The 18800-nt window shown below is 47.0% G+C and overlaps 1 protein-coding gene across 1 annotated transcript in view; it reads left to right on the top strand.

The window, feature by feature from the left end:
• The window catches only part of ARID1A (AT-rich interaction domain 1A), a 68759-nt gene that overhangs the window by 36014 nt on the left and 13945 nt on the right, over positions 1-18800 (top strand). The window contains 5 exon segments of the mRNA XM_021684144.2: positions 15214-15454; positions 15741-15830; positions 16361-16401; positions 16403-16529; positions 17165-17477. Of these exon segments, the coding sequence (XP_021539819.1) occupies positions 15214-15454; positions 15741-15830; positions 16361-16401; positions 16403-16529; positions 17165-17477 (812 nt within the window).

Raw genomic sequence — 18800 nt, forward strand, 5'->3', positions numbered from 1 at the left:
TTCAGACGAAATACTTCCTCTAGCATCCCACCCAGCAGAAGAAAGACAATCTGATCCTCTCTTCAAGTTCAGCCAAAAGCCTCAACCCCTTTGCCATTTAATATTTACCAGACTTGGGCGCCTGGGTGGCTCAGTCGTTAAGCATCTGCCTTCGGCTCAGGTCATGATTCCAGGGTCCTGGGATGGAGCCCCACATCGGGCTCCCTGCTCGGCGGGAAGCCTGCTTCTCCCTCTCCCACTCCCTCTGCTTGTGTTCCTGCTCTCGCTCGCTCTCTGTCAAATAAATAAAATCTTTAAAATATATATATATATATTTACCAGACTTGTCCTGAAAGGATTTCCATTTCACTTTTGTTTTCCCAGGCCTTCTTGTCATGGAGGCACAGATGAGTTGTGAAAAGGACAGCTGCAGTACAGGGAAGGGTGGGAAAGGGAATGTGTCCAAATGATAGGTCAGGTCTGCTGGAAGAACTGACCAACTAGGGAATCCCCTCAAAAAGTGGAAAGTTGGGTGCCTGGGTGGCTCAGTTGGTTAAGCGACTGCCTTCAGCTCAGGTCATGATCCTGGAGTCCCAGGATCGAGTCCCGCATCAGGCTCCCTGCTCAGCGGGGAGTCTGCTTCTCCCTCTGATCCTCTTCCCTCTCATGCTCTCTGTCTCTCATTCTTTCTCTCTCAAATAAATAAATAAAATTAAAAAAAAAAAAAGTGGAAAGTTAACTAGAGTTTGGTTCTTTGGTTCCCCTTGAGTTGGACAGGAGCAAGTCCTGTTCTGTGCCTTTCTTCTTAAAGCACAGTGTCCTGATTAATGCTAATGTTAATCAAGTAGAGCCTTGCTACTGAAAAAATGTGGTCTGTTACCTAGCAGCATGGACATCACCTGGGAATTGTCTTAGAAATGCAGGTTCTTGGGTCCCACCCAGCTTTATTGAATCCAACACTGTTAACAAGATCCCCAGGTGATTCATTTGCCTAATGGTTTAGAAGCAAGGAGTTAGGGGCGCCTGGGTGGCTCAGTCATTAAGCATCTGCCTTTTGGCTCGGGTCATGATCCCGGGGTTCTGGGAGCGAGCCCCACATCAGGCTCCCTGCTCTGCGGGAAGCCTGCTTCTCCCTTTCCCACTCCCCCGGCTTGTGTTCCCTCTCTCTCTCTGTCTCTCTCTGTCAAATAAATAAAATCTTAAAAAAAAAAAAAGAAGCAAGGAGTTAGACCCTGAGAATGGAGAGTAAAATTTTCAAATGAAATATCAAGCTGGGGACTTTGGAATACAATGAGTTTTACTGTGTCTGGTAATGTTTAAGTAATCTCTGAGTGTGGGGGATGGGAGTCGGAGACCACCACCACTTGTTTTGTGGTGCTTTAGGGGCCCTGGTTCCCCATGCCTACAGGCCAGACCCCACTGTGGGGCCATCTGCAGCTCCCAGCAGACCTGTGCAGCCTCATCTCCAGCTGCCTGGGTGTGCCTCAAGCTCCTCACAACCCCCAGTCTTTCCTGCCATTGTCTTCGTGCCAAAGATGTCTGCCCATCTACCTTCCCGCTCTCTTAATGCCCAGCAAACTCCTACTTTGGCTTCAAAACCTAGCTGAAATACTTTCTCTGGGACTTCCCCAGTTTCTTCATGTTGGCCTGGCATTATGCAGGCGCCTCTGCTTGCGCATGAGGTCTGCATCTAGCACCTGGGCCAGGCAGCTGGCTACTCGGTAAACTTGTGCTGAGCAGCCCCAGGTTCTTGCTGCCCACCTGAGCTTGGAGGCCAGCTTTTTGTTGTGTAGGTTTACTGGGGGGAGTGACAGAAATCCTCTGAAGGCTTAAAAAATTGGAATGCTTGAAGGATTTAAATTTTACACTGTGTTGCCTTTTGTCACATTTCCTGGTAAAAGGAAACAGGCCAACAGTTTTTGCCTAGGCTTTTGATGGCTTATTTTCAAGGGGCTAACGAAAATGCCACTAGCAATTTTGGTACTCAGAGAAGCTGGGCCTTTCTGAGCTTGGTGACCTGTTTTCTTTATATCTGACTGTGTATCTGTGCTTGCTCCCCTTGAATGTAGCCCAGGTGCTCTCAAAAAGTCTCAGAAAGGAAATCCCCACCCCCTCTGTCATATCTGCCCAGACTGTACTTTGTGCAAGTAGCCGTCCCTTCTCGAGAACGCTGGTTCTCTGGCAGGGCTAGCCAATCCGCTTCTCTGTCTTAGTCACGCTGCTCCGGCCCTGATACCGCCTGGTGCCTGCTGGGCCCCCTGCTGCTAGCGCGCAGTACTGTATGCTTGTTCCTGGGCCCATTTCCTGTTTCTATTCTAGTCACTGGTGGCTCAGCTCTGCTTCCTGCCTGTGTGTCTCACACAGATTCCTCTTGCTAGAACCTTTTGTTTTCTTCAGAACAACTTCAGTCTGAAAACGAACAGAGCCTTACTTCTCGTGTGGTGGCTCCTAGGGTCAGTTAGCTCTTCTGAGGACTGGCAGGAAGTACCTCCTTCCCGCCAAGCAAACCATACCCCTTGGATTTGACCTTATTCTTCAGTTTGTCCCCAGCCCTGCTACAGGAAGCTGGTGGCTCGTTGCTCAGACCAGAGATTGCCATAAGACGAAGAGCTGGGATCTTTTGCAGCCAAACCTGTCCTCACTCCTCAGCTGCGCAGGGTTGTCAGGACTGGTTCTTTTTCACCTGGAGGTTGTAAACATATTTCTTGCTGCTGCGGAAGATACTTGGTACCCTTTCTAGCCCAAACCTCCCTAAAGTCCAGAGAATACATATATGGGGTTGGGCAGGTAATGCTATCCTCAGCAGAGTAAAAGCTTGCAGAGCGTATCGAGATGGAAAGAAAGCATGTGCTGACTCAGCCTTCTGTCCTGTGTGAGCAGTTCAGCCCCCCCCCACCCCCACTCTGGGGTTAGAGTGGGAGGGAGAAAGTACAGAGAGGTATAAAAAAGCGAAGAAGTAAAGAAGCTTGTTCTGGACAAATGTATTTTAAAGTTCTAAGACTCCTCCATCTTGCCCATTTTCCCCAGAAGATGCTATCTTGGCAGAGAATATGCCTTGTAAATAACTGTTCTCCTCTCTCCTTCACAACCATTCTTTTGGGATCATCTGATAATCCTGTGTCAGATGGAGTGGTTTCTACAGGTATGTTTAATAGAGAGGGATTTAATATAGGGATTTGGGTTTAACAAATTTGCTAGAAAGGTTGAGGAAGCATTCTCTAGGCTTGTCCTTCAGGAGCAGGACCTAAAACTAGATTTGACCCACCAGGGAAACTCCCACCTTTGAGCCACTATCATATTAATTGCTCTAAATCTGCTATCCAGGGATCAGTAAGCTAGAGTCAAGAAGGAGCGGCTGCTGCCACCAGAACCAGCGCCCAGTTTACTGGAAGAGGAAGCCAGAATGCTGTTGCAGGAACAAGTGAAGGAGACAGAAATACGGTCTCTGCCATACTTTGATCTAATCTTGAGTTTGCTTCTAATTAGTAGAACCTGAATTGTATCTAACCCCATTCACAAGGGATTCTGGGAAACGTGGTTTTTAGCTTTTTAACCTCTACAATTAAGAAAAGAGCAGAATGGAGACAGCATGAGCTGGTCCATAGAATGTTCACTACACTAACAAAAACATTACACCCCTCCCCCTTACCTCCCAACCCCCTAACCTTACATATGAGGAACCTAAGACCCAGAAAGGGTAAAGGAGGACTTGCCCAAGTCATTAGGTAAACGAGAACATTTGGTTCCCTGACTTCCAGTCCAGTGCTTTTACTATTAGGACCAACTCCTATAAAGGATCAGTAAAAAGCTCCTTTAAGAGAAAGAAGAATGCCATATTCTCTTCTGGAGAGAAGGAAGAGTTATATAGAGATGTGGGGCTGAGATTTCTAGGCAAAGGTAGTGATACTGTAGTTTCTGGATTTAGGTCTACTCTCCAGGAAGATGGAGAAAATACTCTGGGAGGAAGAAACCTCAAAAACTAGAATTTCTTGAAATTCCTGAGTCAACGTATGGATGAACTCAGTTGCCTTGGTGACCATGGCTTTCTTCCACCGCCATGCTCCACCCCACTTCCCTTTCTCTCCTATTGGTGCTTTTTTTTTTTTTTAAAGATTTTATTCGAGAGAGAGAGAGAGAGAGAGCAAGCGAGCATGAGCAGAAGAAGGGGTGGAGGGAGAGGGAGAAGCAGACTCCCTGCTGAGCAGGGAGCCCAATGTGGGGCTCGATCCCAGGACCCCAGGATCACGACCTGAGCTGAAGGCAGATGCTTAACTGACTGAGCTACCCAGGTGCCCCCCTATTGGTGCTTTTATAACCTGCAAAGCTGTTTGGGAGATTACCTCAGTGAAGTACATGCCCTGGCTTCTGCCATTGTCCTTCTCCGAAAAGACCCAACAAAATCAGAAAGCCAGGCCCCAGATGTGTGATGGCCAAGCTGTGTCTCATCTGTCCTAGGGGGCTAGAGGGGTGTTGGGCTTTTTGAACAAGAAATAAACCAAGCCCTCCTAGAAATACTATCCTTCAGAAACCACTAGGGCCGCCCTACACGAGAGTGAGAATCTGTTCCACCAAACTTGGTCCAGAGGGGAGGACCCCTGGGTATGGAGCTATGTTAACATACCTGATAAATCAAGCATAGAATTAGTGCTGCTGTCTTTTTTCCATGTTTCTAAGATATTTGGCATTCAATCTTTGGGGACCAGTGCTTGCTCTCCTGCGCCATCCACTTCCACAGCCTGACCCTTTTCCATCTTCCCCACTTGGTGTCAGCATGGAATTGGCTGGTATTGTGACATAGTCTCTGATTGCCATAGGGTGGAGCTCACCTGCAAGCGGCTTGCTTGCTTCCCATTTGACCTTTCCCAAGGAAGCTAAGAAGCCATGCCTTGTTGAAAGTGGAAACTGAGAGTTGAAGGCTCAAAATGAGAGTTGGCAAACCTGTCCCTTAAGGCCAGCTTTGATGTGGGAGGAGTATTGAATATTGTTTACAGAGATAAGTGAAGGTAATTGCCTTACATTCTGGGGAAGGTAGGAGAAAGATCAAGTTCCAAATAAACGGAATCAGTGTTCAGAGGAACTGTTATTAAAAATATTGGTCATTTTCCCCTCATCTTCTACTTTTAGAACTTGACTACGTCTTCCCTGTGTTCAGAGTTGTTCTTCTGGTTTTAAGGCCTTTGGGGTTGATAGCTGTCTATTCTGGTTTAAGATGCTATTCAGTCCATGGGCGCCTGGGTGGCTCATTCGTTAAGTGTCTGCCTTCAGCTCAGGTCATGATCCCGGGGTCCTGGGATCGAGCCCCGCATCAGGCTCCCTGCTCAGCGGGAAGCCTGCTTCTCCCTCTCCGACCCCCCCTGCTTGTGTTCCCTCTCTCACTGTGTGTCTCTCTCTGTCAAATAAATAATAAATAAAATCTTAAAAAAAAAAAAAATGCTGTTCAGTCCCTACTCTCAGATCTGTTTGTTGTATACCTTCCCCAAATCTTTGGATTTTATCTAGACCAGTAGGCCATGGTAGGGAAGACCACTGGCAAATAACATATTTATGGGTTTAAATACCAAACCAAGGAGGCCATTGAGCTCCCTGGACCTTGGTCTAAGCTGTGTTCAGCACAGTGCCAACCTTTCCTTCCCCATTTGTGCATGTTGTATCCTTGCTCGCTTTGTGGTTGCCTATAATTCTGAGGGACAGCTAGATGAGGTGGAAGCCTAAGGCCACACCCTCTCTCCCTTACACTTCTCATATCTAGAACTCTGCCGCCTTTTCTGTGTTTCTTTCCTCTCCCCTTTTTCCCCGTCCTCTTTGCTCAAGTTCTAGGATTTCAGCTGATGATCTTGGTGGAACAAGGTCTATGTGGTTGGCTTTCCTAACAGGAAATGCTTAACTTGGGGAAAAGTAGGGAGTTCCTAACTTCTTTGCTTTCTCAAGCTTTACAGTGCTTGTTTCCTGCTGGGATTAGAACAGCCCTTTTCCATAAATATGCACTGTTCTTGACTGCTCTAACTCAGGCCCAGCTCTGACCCAGTTTCACTTTTTTCAGATTTGAGTCTGTTAGCTAGTGACCCTTAAAACACTGTACATTTTTGGCCAGGAGGTGGTTTCTGACTAGATAAGACATTTCTCTCCTGGCCCAAGTGAGAAGCCTTTGCAGGGGAGGGGTGTGTGTCCAAGGCTGGTCAGGTAGGTAACGTGGTATTTTACAGGCCTGGTGGGGACTGTGGCAAACTGGAAAACAAGGTTTCAACTGATTGCTACACTGTGGGGAGTTCTAGGATCTATTTTTTTCACGAATTGGGAAATTGGAGTTTTTAATGTAAAATCTCAGAATTATTAGAAGGGTCTGTATGGGAGTGTTGTTCAGTGGGTTAAAAGGTTCTCTGGCACTTGTGGGTCTGTCTCTGCAGCTTCGTGTGGACTGCCCATGTAGCTTGGGCTCCCTTGGAGCTGGTATTTAGAATTTTCTGAGGGTGGGGGCCAGCTGTGGGGAGAGACATCTACCCATTGTCGACTCTGCTTGTGTTAGGTGTTTGTTTTATTGGTTTGGGGAGGGGGAAGTGCAGGGGAGATGTTGAGCAGAAGCACTCAATGTGATTAAACCTCTAGCCGAGCAGATCTGTGGGAGCAGAATATCGACCCCTGGAAAATCAATGGCTGCTGCAGTGGCCAAGCTGCTGTTTGCAGGGGCTCCCACCGCAGGAGTGCAGGCAGCCCCACAGTCTTTCTTCTCCCCTTTCTCACCGCAGAAACGCCCTCGGCCCCCACCCAAAGGGGCAGACCTACCTCAAGAGATTTTGCTGAGGTGGATTAGAACAGCGGGTTCTTATATTTTGTAATTAGATTGAAATTTCTCCAGTGACACAGAGCCCCGCCTCCCAACAGCCTCCTTTCCAGACGTTCCTTCCCTGCACTGCAGTTCCATCAAGTGCTCTTACCCAAGTGGCCGGGGCCTGTTTGGGGTTGTACTTTGCAGTTTTAGGCAGGAGAGTTCATTCCCTTGATGCCAGCACTCAAGAGTCCCTCCCTCCATGTGGAGGTCTAGAGCTCAGGTATGGGATTATGGTGGGGGATCAAGGTTAAAGGAAAGAGAGAAAACTAACAGAGATTGGGTCTGCAGAGGATGCTTTTGAGTAGATTATTCACTGAGTAGCTTCTCAAGCATGTTGTCTTTTGTGTCCCTGGCATTTTTCTGGTCACTAATAAAGTAGGAGGAGCTAGCCTGGTCCTGCTGTGGTCCTACAGGCAGATTCAGCACAGTGCCATCAGTCCTGCCACAGCCAGTCCAAGCATCGCCTCTGGGGTGAGGGTGAAGGGCCAAGGAAGTTGTGCTGACTGTTGAGGCTTTGCCCCTCCAAAGCTGTTCTGGTCTTTGAAGTCTCCAAGGCAAAAAATGATTTTAGTCTGTTGCACCTATAGCTCGACTTCGGGTAATTGGCCTTCCTACCCAGTTCTCTTCAGTGACTGGGAAATGGGCCACGCTGCTGTGTTAGAGGAGGGCTCTGGTGCCTTTCCCCCATCCCCACCCCGGGTGGATCACACCTGTGGGCAGGGGGTTGAAGCTTGTTTGGCCTCTGCCCCCCAGAAGGGAGCTTCCCCACCTTAGAGTTTGGGGAATGGAGCCCCTAAACAAAGCCTAATTGTCCTGCAGTTAGGAGGGTGACTGCAGGGCTGGGTGAGGATTTGAAATCGCCTGAGATGAGGCCATCTAGAGGCCACGGGTGTTTTGACTTCTCTCTCTGGGCCACACCCCTGTGCCTGATAATAGGGGTAGAGCACATTCAGTATGAATACCAGCAGAGATCAGATACCAGCCTACATGGGACTTAGCTTCCTGAGGGTCTCCCTAGATTCTGAGTCACTCTCTACTTCCCCCCCTCCCAACTCCCTGCACATTAAGTACCCTTCTAAAGACCCAGAGGTGAGAAAAAGTACTATACCATTTAGTGTAACAAAAGTAAGTTTAAATTGAGAATTATAGATGAAAGGGCTGATTTGAAATAAACCACGAGAGAAGGTTTAGAAAGGAAGAATGGTTTATAGGAAAAGCGACTAGGCAAGAGGGGAGTGTGTAGCATTTGTAGACTTATAGAGTTAAATTATCTAGTTTTAGTCTTTCCTTTACAGAGCCAAGCAAGGCCTAGTGAGGTTAACTTGTTAGAGCCATGGAGGTAGTCCCTCAACATGTCCAGAGGCAGGTTGTGGCCGGGCTTCCAGGCTTTGTTTGGAGCATGGAACCTAGCTTCTGATAGTGGCAAGCTTCCACCTTACAGTAGAAAGAGCGCAAGCTCTGAAATCAGAGGAATGTGGGTTTGAACTCGAGTTCTCTTCTATGTGATAGCTCTCTGTCCTTGGGCACGTCATTCAACTTCTGAGCTCTTGCTTTGGTAAAACGGGGAAGATAACTGCATCTAGAAGATGGTTGTGAGAATTAAATGTAAGCCAGCCATGTACCTGAGGGCTAAGCACGTGAGAGTCACATATTTGTGTTTGTTCTGCTTCCCTTCAAGAGGGAGGTACAAAGAGACTTCCTTTATTCCTCTTTTTCCAGCATCCTTTGAATTTGGAGATTTGGTCTCCCTGAGTTTTATTTATGAACTCTGACATGTATATATAAGAGATTTCCTCTTGGAGGTGGGCCTCTGAAAAGCATTCTGGAGACCAGAAGAGTTCTGACCCTTCTTTACTGTGCATCCCCCATCAAGCAGCCAGAAAGTACCAGGAAGAAATGACCCATTATCCCCAGAACAATAACCTATTGTTGAAAAAGAGAAGAGGGAGTTTGGTTAGGGGTTTTTGGAAACTTGGGGTAGGGGTTAGGAGATCAAGTTCTCTTAGCCTTTCCCAGAGCAGTTTCTGCTATTCCAAACAGTGGGTGTAGTTCAAGCAGGAGATGGTGTTTGGTCCTAAGCTAGAAAGATGGTGCTGTCTTCTGTGTCTTTCCTTTTCCCTTCTCAGCCACCTGCTTAGCCCCAACTCGAAAGTACCACCAGTAGTAAGAGGCAGCCTGTTCTGTGTATTGATTTGTTCTTGGCATTTCAGCCAGCACGAGCTAGCCTGCTCTCTGGGCAGAGATGGCAGCTCATCTGTTGGGCTGTGACCACTCATCAGAGTTCTGTAACTCTGGAGTCAGATCACCCTTTCTTCCATTTAGCAAAGATTGTGGAAAAGAGAACCTACGAATGAAACTTTATTGTACTGAATATTTTTTAGAAGTATTTGGTAGAGGTAGCCTCTTCTCCCCTGATCCTTGACAAATAAGTTGCTTAAGGAAGTCTTTATGAAAAACCAGGTCTCCCCAAAACTTATTTGCCTTAAGTAGTTCCTATGTAATTATGTTCGCCGTACTCCTTTTTCCTTGAAGTTTCTCTCCTTTCCAGACAGAAATGCTGTCTACCTTTCTTCAAGGGTCGAGTCTGCCAATCTTTTCTGTGTTCTTCAGGATTTCCTCCCATTCTCCAGCATGGGAGCAGCCTCCTGCCGTGGCCATGAATCTGTTCGGTACACTTGAGAAGTGCCAGTGCAGATCTGGTCATTTCGGGCTGTGTATTTGGGCTTTTTTTCATTCAAGGAAGTCATTTAAGTGAGTGTGGCTGAATTGCAAGGTTCCCAACACACCCACACACACACCCCACCCACCCATAAGTGTATATATAGGATTTACCTGGTTCTCTTGGTGGGTGGTTTCCCCGCCAGTAGTCAGCACAACTTGGCAAAAGCTCTTCTCAACTGAAAGAGGATGAGAACTCCATCTAGGGGTTAACAAAAGCTCCATTTCTCAAGGACTCATCCAAATTTATGAGAAAACTCTGAATTGAGCATTTCCATGAGCCTGTTCTTTAGACTTGCCTGTTGATGTTATTTAATCTGCTTGGCAGAACGAACTGATGTCATCCTCAGGCTCTGTCAGGAGACCGTTTAAACCCCCTTCCTTTAACCCTGATCTGGTATCTTCTGCTTGAAAATGTACTTCATCAGGGAGGCAGTTCATGTTAAAACTTGCAGCCCTTCCTGTGAGAGCACTAGCAGGCCTCCCCCAACCTCCTGCCCCCCTCCAACGAGGTATGGACTGTGTGATTTCAGGCATGGTTTTGTTGTGGTGTGAAGAGAAGGTGTTAGCTGCCGAGTTCTGTTTGTCAGCAGAGCCTGACAAACCCATGCTGGCACTTGCTGGGGCTGGGCAACCAATCACAGCTGGAACAGTTATCGTCATGGAGTCCCTATGGGCTTCCTCTATCAGGTCACATCCCAAAATAACATTGGGCAGTATTTCAAGTGAAGAAACGAAGGCTTTCGGGGCTGTAGCCAGCCTGGAGTGTGAGATTCTGTGTGAAATAGTTGGACCTGCTCCAGCGCTTTTGATCTGCATGGTAGATGAGCAATAAAATGCATGAAACACGTTGGAAACACGTGAGGAAATTCTCCCTGGCCCTGGTGCTTCCTCGGAACTGGCAGGGCACTGAGTGGGCTGATCCTCACCTCCCATCTCTCAGCAGGATTATGCTTGGAAGAGAACAAACCTGGGAAAAGATATCTTTCCACTTAAGGGACATTGCTACAATTCTTTCAATAGACCTCTTGGAAGATACCTGTTAGGTGGGCCCTTTTGGAAGAACCAAGACACCCTGAGTTTTGAAATGCTAAAAGTAGCCCCTGCCAGGGAGAGTAGGGGCTTGGGTTGATTGAACTTTGTGTGATAGGTGTGTTGTGGAAAGCCAGACTTGTTCGGCACATTGAGGTCTGACTCAACAAGCAGACATCCACTTTTTGTAGAACGAAAGACCTGAAAAACTGGCTTTTTGTGGGGTAGAAAGCAAAGGTGTGTCCCATGTAATAAAAGGATTTGGAGGGGCGCCTGGGTGGCTCAGTCGGTTAAGCGTCTGCCTTCAGCTCAGGTCATGATCCCAGGGTCCTGGGATCAAGCCCCGCATCAGGCTCCCTGCTCAGCGGGAAGCCTGCTTCTCCCTCTCCCACTCCCCCTGCTTGTATTCCCTCTCTCGCTCGCTCTCTCTGTCAAAAAATAAATAAAACTTTAAAAAAATGAAAATAAAAAGGACATGGAATTCAGAGCCATATCTGTTCATGTAGATAGAGGGGAGACACTTCTTTTGGAGTCTTCCTCCCCACCAGGCCCTCCCATTTCCCAATGAAGACATTTACTGTGATTAAGCTACTGGGACTGATCGATATGTCTTATATCTTACACTGCTTGTGTGTTGTCATATCTCTCATTCCAGGCTGTTACTGCTGGTACTGCATATTCCATATGGCCCCAACCATATGGTGCCAGTGGAGTTTCATGCATATGGCCCAGGGTTACCATGAAGTCAGATTTGTCCAGTCCCCCTATTGTATAACTGAGAAAACCAGGCCCAGCTTGTTGCCAGCTTGTCCAAGGCCACAAGTGATAAGTACCAAGAACTCAGCTTTGGTCTCCTAACTCAAAGGTGTAGTACTTTTTCTCAGTCCATATAGTATCACAGCATAATGGAGAGAGAAAGAACATAGACTTTGGGGTTCAGCAGACCTGGGTTCAAAATCTAGTTTCTGCTACTTACTTGCTGGATGACTTGGGCATGTAACCCAATCTCTCTGAGCATCAGCATGCACATATTCAACATGTTAATGGTAATAGTACCTGTTTCCGAGAATAGTAGAAAAGTAAGGAACTCCATAAAGTGCCTGGCACATTATACGTGCTCAGATGGTAAATGGCAAATGATTTGTCCCTTCCTATGCTAACATTCTGGTTCTTCAAAAAAACAAAACAAACAAACAAACAAACAAAAACACAGAAAAACAGGGGGGCCTGGGTGGCTCAGTTGGTTAAGTACCTGCCTTCGGCTCAAGTCATGATCCCAGGGTCCTGGGATCAAGTCCCACTCGGGCTCCCTGCTCAGCAAGGAGTCTGCTTCTCCCTCTTCCCTTGCCCCTCCCCCACTGCTTGTGTTCTCTCTATTTCTAGCTTTCTCTCTCCCCCACCCCCAAATAAATAAAATCTTTAAAAAGAAAAACAAATTTTTCTTTTAAATCAACTACCCCCATGCTGACCAGTTGCCATCTGCTGAAAATGACAGTTTGAGAGATTGGCCTCAAACCAACCAAATCAGAGAGATAAGAAGATTAATGCTATTTCCTTCCCCACTATTATTCTGTGCTCAGGCATCCCAGCCCACGTGGGGCTGCTGTTGACAGTGGTTTATTTAGCACTTTTTCTCCAAGGAGCTCAGGGCACTTTACCAAAACTGACGGCCCTCCTCAGAGTGTCTCTGTGAAGAAAGCCACCACGCTGCCACCACAGATACCTCCAGGGTCCTGAGAGCCCAGTCCCAGGGGTTGCCAGTGTTTTCTTCAGGCTCCTGGGATCTCTCAGCTGGACTAACACATTCACTTATGGATCTGTGGAGAACCTGGTTTTTAACAGAAGTGTGACTGAAGGAGCCATCCGTAGGCCCCGTTCCGACTCATAGCAGTGGTTGGTGGGCCGTTGTTGGGTTTTTTTCTTCCCTTCCCCCCCGCCTCAGTTCCTCAGATTTCCAAGGGTATATACCCAGTTGAGCAGGGATTCCTCAGTTGAAGGCAGCAGAAATAGAGCAAAGGGGAACTTTGGCTTTACCTCTACTATCTGATGAACTGTTTTTACCATGAAAGTATTCATATTTTGTTTAATTAAAAACAAAAATATTCAGGGGCACCTGGGTGGCTCAGTCGGTTAAGCATCTGACTCTTGGTTTCGGCTCAGGTCTGATCTCAGGGTCCTGATTGAGCCCTGCATCGGGCTCTGCCCTCAGCGGGGAGTCTACTTGAGGATTCTCTTTCCCTCTCCCTCAACCGCCCCCGCCAATGAATACATACATACATACATACCGAAGATAATTCAAAACACTTAATTTTCCAAAGCCATTTGAATAGGGCCAAGTTCTTATGGATGGACCTTTGATTCCTATTCTTTTTCAAAATACACTGATTTCTTTTTTCTGTAAGCAAGTAGTTGTATTACCGGAAGCTGGCAGATCAATAAGGAATGGGTCCTGAAGGAAGGAATGCTGAGGGAACCTACTGGTCCCTAAAAGAAAGCTTTGAGCTGTGGTTTCTGTTACAGGTCAGGGCCTAACAAGTGGCTTTCAAGGTCTACACAGTTGGCTTCTCTTGTCTTCTTGCTGCTGCCTCTTTGAGTTTATTCTCCTTGGCTCAGAAGCCAGGTGTCCCTGGTATAGCTTAGCCCTCAACATGGGGGTGGAATTCTCCTTTCTTGGGATGAACCCAGGGCTTTATATAGCTCCAGGTACTTTAGTCCTTTGAAAGGGAAGACACCTTCTGGTGTTATCTACAGGAGAGCCTTCTTGAGTTCTTGTCCATGCTGGGACTAATTCTTACTTCATATTTAAAGCATGCTATGGTGTGCTAGCATTTTGGAAAGCTAGCATTTTCTGACTTCTGAGCTAACAGTGGAGAGCTGGACACAGGCACAAATGCATACCTACCTGCCTGCCTTGCCTTCAGGGCAAGCTTTATTCCCATAGAACTCCGCGGAAATGTTCCCAGCTTAGTGAAGTAACCAGCTGATTTGCAGAAGGTCCAACCAGCATAATACTTTGGGGAGAGCCTAAGAGGTGCCCTCTGGCCTTCAGTGTTATTGTCAGACTCCAGGGTCAGTGTTATCTTGAGCTAATCTTTTTAGGGTGAGCTTGTTGTAGGAATAGGAATAGACTTAGGCCATTTTGGATCTCCTTTCTCTTCAGATGTCTCTTTAAGAGAACTTCTTTTTTAAACATTTGAGCATTAGGTGTTTCCCAGATCTGAGCCCTTACCCAAAGCTCTCATCCTTTAGTTAGTTCCCAGCCTGAAGTTAACGTGTGGTGTTGAACCAGTGATACTGCTAGAGAATGAGGTTGGGGCTAGGTGTGCATTTCCTGTGGTGAATATTTTTCATATTGAGCTCCTGGTTGCTAATCTCAGGAGATTACTGACCTTGAGTGAACGCTGTACTGATGAATTCAAGGTAAGCAAAGCCCCCCAATAAACATCAAGTTTTCACCGAAAAAACAAAGCTAGGAGGAAAACTGATTTGCTCAGTTGGTAAACATTTGTTCATCCCTGTTGTGGGCCAGTTGTTAGGAATGTAGTCCCAGATCTTCTTGGCAGTTAAGGAATTGTCTCATACAATCTGTCCCTTTCCCACGTCCTACCCTTTATGTTTACTGTGTGGTAACTTGGAGCAAGTGCATCCTTGGTAAACGTAGGTTATAATAATCTGATGGAGAGGGGGTCTGTGAATGTTGCCCAAACTTGTTTAACATTCTCCTGTAGCTAGCTCCTGGTGCCATCCTGGCAGTATTTTGTCAAGTTTCCCCATCAGAAAAGAACTAAAGTCTCACTGAAAGAGCAGCTTTCTTGTGACTATAGAAGTTGGGGACAGGAGGGGCGCCTGGGTGGCTCAGTCATTAAGCATCTGCCTTTGGCTCAGGTCATGATCCCAGGGTCCTGGGATCGAGCCCCGCATTGGGCTCCCTGCTCAGCAGAAAGCCTGCTTCTCCCTCTCCCACGCCCCCTGCTTGTGTTCCCTCTCTCTGTGTCTCTCTCTGTCAAAAATAAAATAAAATCTTGGGCGCCTGGGTGGCTCAGTTGGTTAAGCGACTGCCTTCGGCTCAGGTCATGATCCTGGAGTCCCTGGATCGAGTCCTGCATCGGGCTTCCTGCTCGGCAGGGAGTCTGCTTCTTCCTCTGACCCTCTTCCCTCTCGTGCTCTCTGTCTCTCATTCTCTCTCAAATAAATAAATAAAAATCTTAAAAAAAATAAAATAAAATAAAATAAAATCTTTAAAAAAAAAAAAAGTTGGGGACAGGAAAGAAGATGAAAATGCTAGATGATCTGCTCTGATAGATAGACCATGGGTCAGCAAACTACAGCTTATGGGCTACTTACTTGTTTTTATAAATAAAGTTTTATTAGAACACAGTCTACCCATTTGTTGAAGGATTATCTGTGACTGCTTTAGCACTATGGTGGCAGAGTTGAGTAGTTGTGACAAAGACTAATGGCCAACAGAGTCTAAAATATTTTCTATCTGACTCTGAATAGAGTTTTGCCAGCTGTAAGCTTTAGTATCATGACTACATAACTTGTGCAGTGTGTTTGCTCTTGGTTGGCTAGGTAAAATATTAATTGTGTAGTACAACTGTTGAAAGAAGTCTTTCTGCCTAACATTGCTAATCCATATGCTTATGTGTATGTTTCAGGATCTATCTGGTTCAATAGACGATCTCCCCATGGGGACAGAAGGAGCTCTGAGCCCTGGAGTGAGCACATCAGGGATTTCCAGCAGCCAAGGAGAGCAGAGTAATCCAGCTCAGTCTCCTTTCTCTCCTCATACGTCCCCTCACCTGCCTGGCATCCGAGGCCCCTCCCCGTCCCCTGTTGGCTCTCCCGCCAGTGTTGCTCAGTCTCGCTCAGGACCACTCTCGCCTGCTGCAGTGCCAGGTACCTTCAAGTGCTGGACTTCAGGGAGAGGGAAAAGGGACTGGCCCCCAGTGATATCAAGGAGCCCCAGCCTTCCACTGTCACAGAGAACATCTCTGGTTCATGTTTGCGAAGTTTCCATTCAGCATTTGAAGAAGAGAGATGGGAGCCCCTTGGTGGGGGTCCCTCTGTGTATGTGTTACTGGGAGGTTTGGCCTTGGCAGGAGCCATTTCCAGCTCTGAAATGACCTCCTGGCTAGAATTTCCAGGCTTAGCCATGACTGGCTTCTTTCTCTGTTTGGAGCAGGCAACCAGATGCCACCTCGGCCACCCAGTGGCCAGTCGGACAGCATCATGCATCCTTCCATGAACCAATCGAGCATTGCCCAAGATCGAGGTGAGACCCTGGGCTTTCAGGGAGGTGCAGAAGTCTAAGGGAGCCATTTGATTATCCTGTACGATAGCTTTTGGAGAATTGTATGACCAGGAAGCTTAGGACAATCCCAGCAATGAATTGTGAAGTTAGAGTGGGTTTAACCGTGTTGGTGGCTCCAGTATTGTGTTGCCCCCCAGTGTTGTTTCTCAGTGTTTGTGCTCTAATGGATTCCTTCCTACACTGTGTCTAATTTGGTCAGCAGATACTGAAGACTTGGCATCAAATCTTTACCCTTTAAATCCTGTCCCATTTTGTTGTCATTGCTGTTTGTCTTTTCAGACCCCCATTTAATAGAAACAGTTGGCATGCCCTGGTTGGTGGCAATGTCACTTTGGAGGGTGCCTAAAAGAGCACATAATTATATAGCAAATAAGGTAGAGACTTCATAGGTAGTTGCTAAAGAAAATGTAGATGGTGAGGTCTTATGATAAGGGAGAACATCTGTTCTCATTGTACTGAGGTAATAATATATGGACACTACCCACAAATAGGTTACATGCAGAGGAACCCCCAGATGCCCCAGTACAGTTCCCCCCCAGCCCGGCTCGGCCTTATCTCCGCGTCAGCCTTCGGGTGGACAGATGCACACAGGCATGGGCTCCTACCAGCAGAACTCCATGGGGAGCTATGGTCCCCAGGGGAGTCAGTACGGCCCACAGGGTGAGTATGTTACCCAGTTAGGAGTACATAGAGGTGTATACATATGCTGCTCTCTGGGTTGTAAGAGTAGGACTGCTTTGCTTTAAATCCACCAAAGCCAGGCCCTAAAATAGGGCAGGACTGTCACCATGGGAACGTCCCTGAATATCCCTGAGTCTCTCCTTCATCCGTAAAATGGGGAGAAGGTGTTTAGCTCAAGACTGGGCAAACACTTAATGGTAATTAGAGTAAATTAGTCCTAATGGAATGTATCTTTCCTCAAAACGAGCCCTGGGTGGATCTAAAGCTAAATGTCTTAAACAGAACATGGAAGAGACGGCAGATTGCCTATGTAGAAAGGAAGGAGTTCTGGGAGTTGAGGGGCCTGGGTAGCAGCAGAGCCTGCCAGCCAGCCTTGCTCTGTGCTGCACTGGCTTTAGAATGAGAGGACAACTGAGGCCTGCCTCTCTGTGTTCCTGGCCTCCTCCCCCCTTTTTTAATGGGGTGAGGCTGCCATGAAGTTGGTCTCTTATCAGACCAAATAGTGAGTGATTCCTATCATTTATTATCTTTGGAGTTTTAGAGCTGAGCGAGATTAAGAAGTTGCTACTGAGTCACTAACCAAGTCTCTGCGTCTTCTCTTCTTTCCTTCCCAGGAGGCTACCCCAGGCAGCCAAACTATAATGCCTTGCCCAATGCTAACTACCCCAGTGCAGGCATGGCCGGAAGTATGAACCCTATGGGTGCTGGAGGTCAGATGCATGGGCAGCCTGGCATCCCACCTTATGGCACACTCCCTCCAGGGAGAATGAGTCATGCCTCCATGGGCAACCGGCCTTATGGCCCTAACATGGCCAATATGCCACCTCAGGTTGGGTCAGGGATGTGTCCCCCACCAGGGGGCATGAATCGGAAAACTCAAGAAACTGCTGTCGCCATGCATGTTGCTGCCAACTCTATCCAAAACAGGTAAGGCCTGGGAAGCGAAGAGGGTGTCAGCAGAAGGAAATAAATTGTAAAGTGATTTGGGTTGTTGAGATGCTTCTGGATCTGAACCATGCCATTTTGGTAAATACGTATTTTATCGAGAGCTCTTTGGAAAACTGGGTTTCCTTACAGTGGGAAAGAAAACCAACAAAAGTGCTGATTCTTAAGCATCTTCAGTTGGTATCAAATTTCACATGTCCAGATATTGTATGTAAAGAACTTTAGAAAGGATAGGTTATTTTGATGAGTAAAATAAGTTTTCAGAGTTTCTCCGTTTCTTCTGTCAATCTAGTTTTTTGGTTTCCAAAAGGATTTTAATGATACATATAACTTGGATCTGTAGTGTGAGAAATAGAGGATGGTAAGGTTGTGGTTTGCCATTTCTCTACTGTTCTGTGTGGTTCTTCGTGTTTGAATCTGGCACTAAAGTGCAGAGAGCTCATGTGATTTGGTTTAATGACTTTGAAGATTCATCCATTCTTCCTTGGACACTCACTTTGGTGGCCATTCACTTCAGTGAATATGATTCTACTGGCTTCTGAAGGCTCTGTCTGTGTACCCCTCTGTTGGTGGCTACAGTTCTTACAGTGACTCTTGTATACTGGAATGCTTATGAACTAAGGTAGAATGGGGGGGTTAATGGTAAAGAGATGGGTTTGGTAGTGTTTCAGAATGATGGAAGCATAGAGTTTGCGGTAGGTCCATCAAGAAAGCACCTCCACGGGGCGCCTGGGTGGCTCAGTCGTTAAGTGTCTGCCTTCGGCTCAGGTCATGGTCCCAGGGTCCTGGGATCGAGCCCCGCATCGGGCTCCCTGCTCCACGGGGAGCCTGCTTCTCCCTCTCCCACTCCCCCTGCTTGTGTTCCCTCTCTTGCTGTGTCTCTCTCTGTCAAATAAATAAATAAAATCTTGAAAAAAAAGAAAAAAAGAAAGCACCTCCAGGTGCTGTGCCATGAGGGGTCCAGTTTGGTTGGGTTTTGACATGACAGAGTGGTAAAATCTAGGCCTTTTGCCATAGAGAAGCCCTTAAATGGAAACACATTTTGACACTTAGAGGGAGGCAGTACTTAAGAGACACGGTAGGGGTCCCTTCTCCAAGGATTGTATCCTTTAAAACTGAGCTATGGTTTCCTCTTTGGAGCCTGAACCATCGTAGAACCTTTCGTGGGAGGTAGTAGATAGGAATGTCTGGGTCAGGTGGTACATGGTTGTGGTTTGGGAAACCCATAAACTTTTTCCTTGTAAGCCTCACTAGATGATCTTGGCTCACAAACTCTATTTAGCTCAGTTCCAAATATGAAAGCTC

This window comes from Neomonachus schauinslandi, chromosome 4, assembly GCF_002201575.2.
Source record: "Neomonachus schauinslandi chromosome 4, ASM220157v2, whole genome shotgun sequence".
Classification (NCBI taxonomy): Eukaryota; Metazoa; Chordata; class Mammalia; order Carnivora; family Phocidae; genus Neomonachus; species Neomonachus schauinslandi.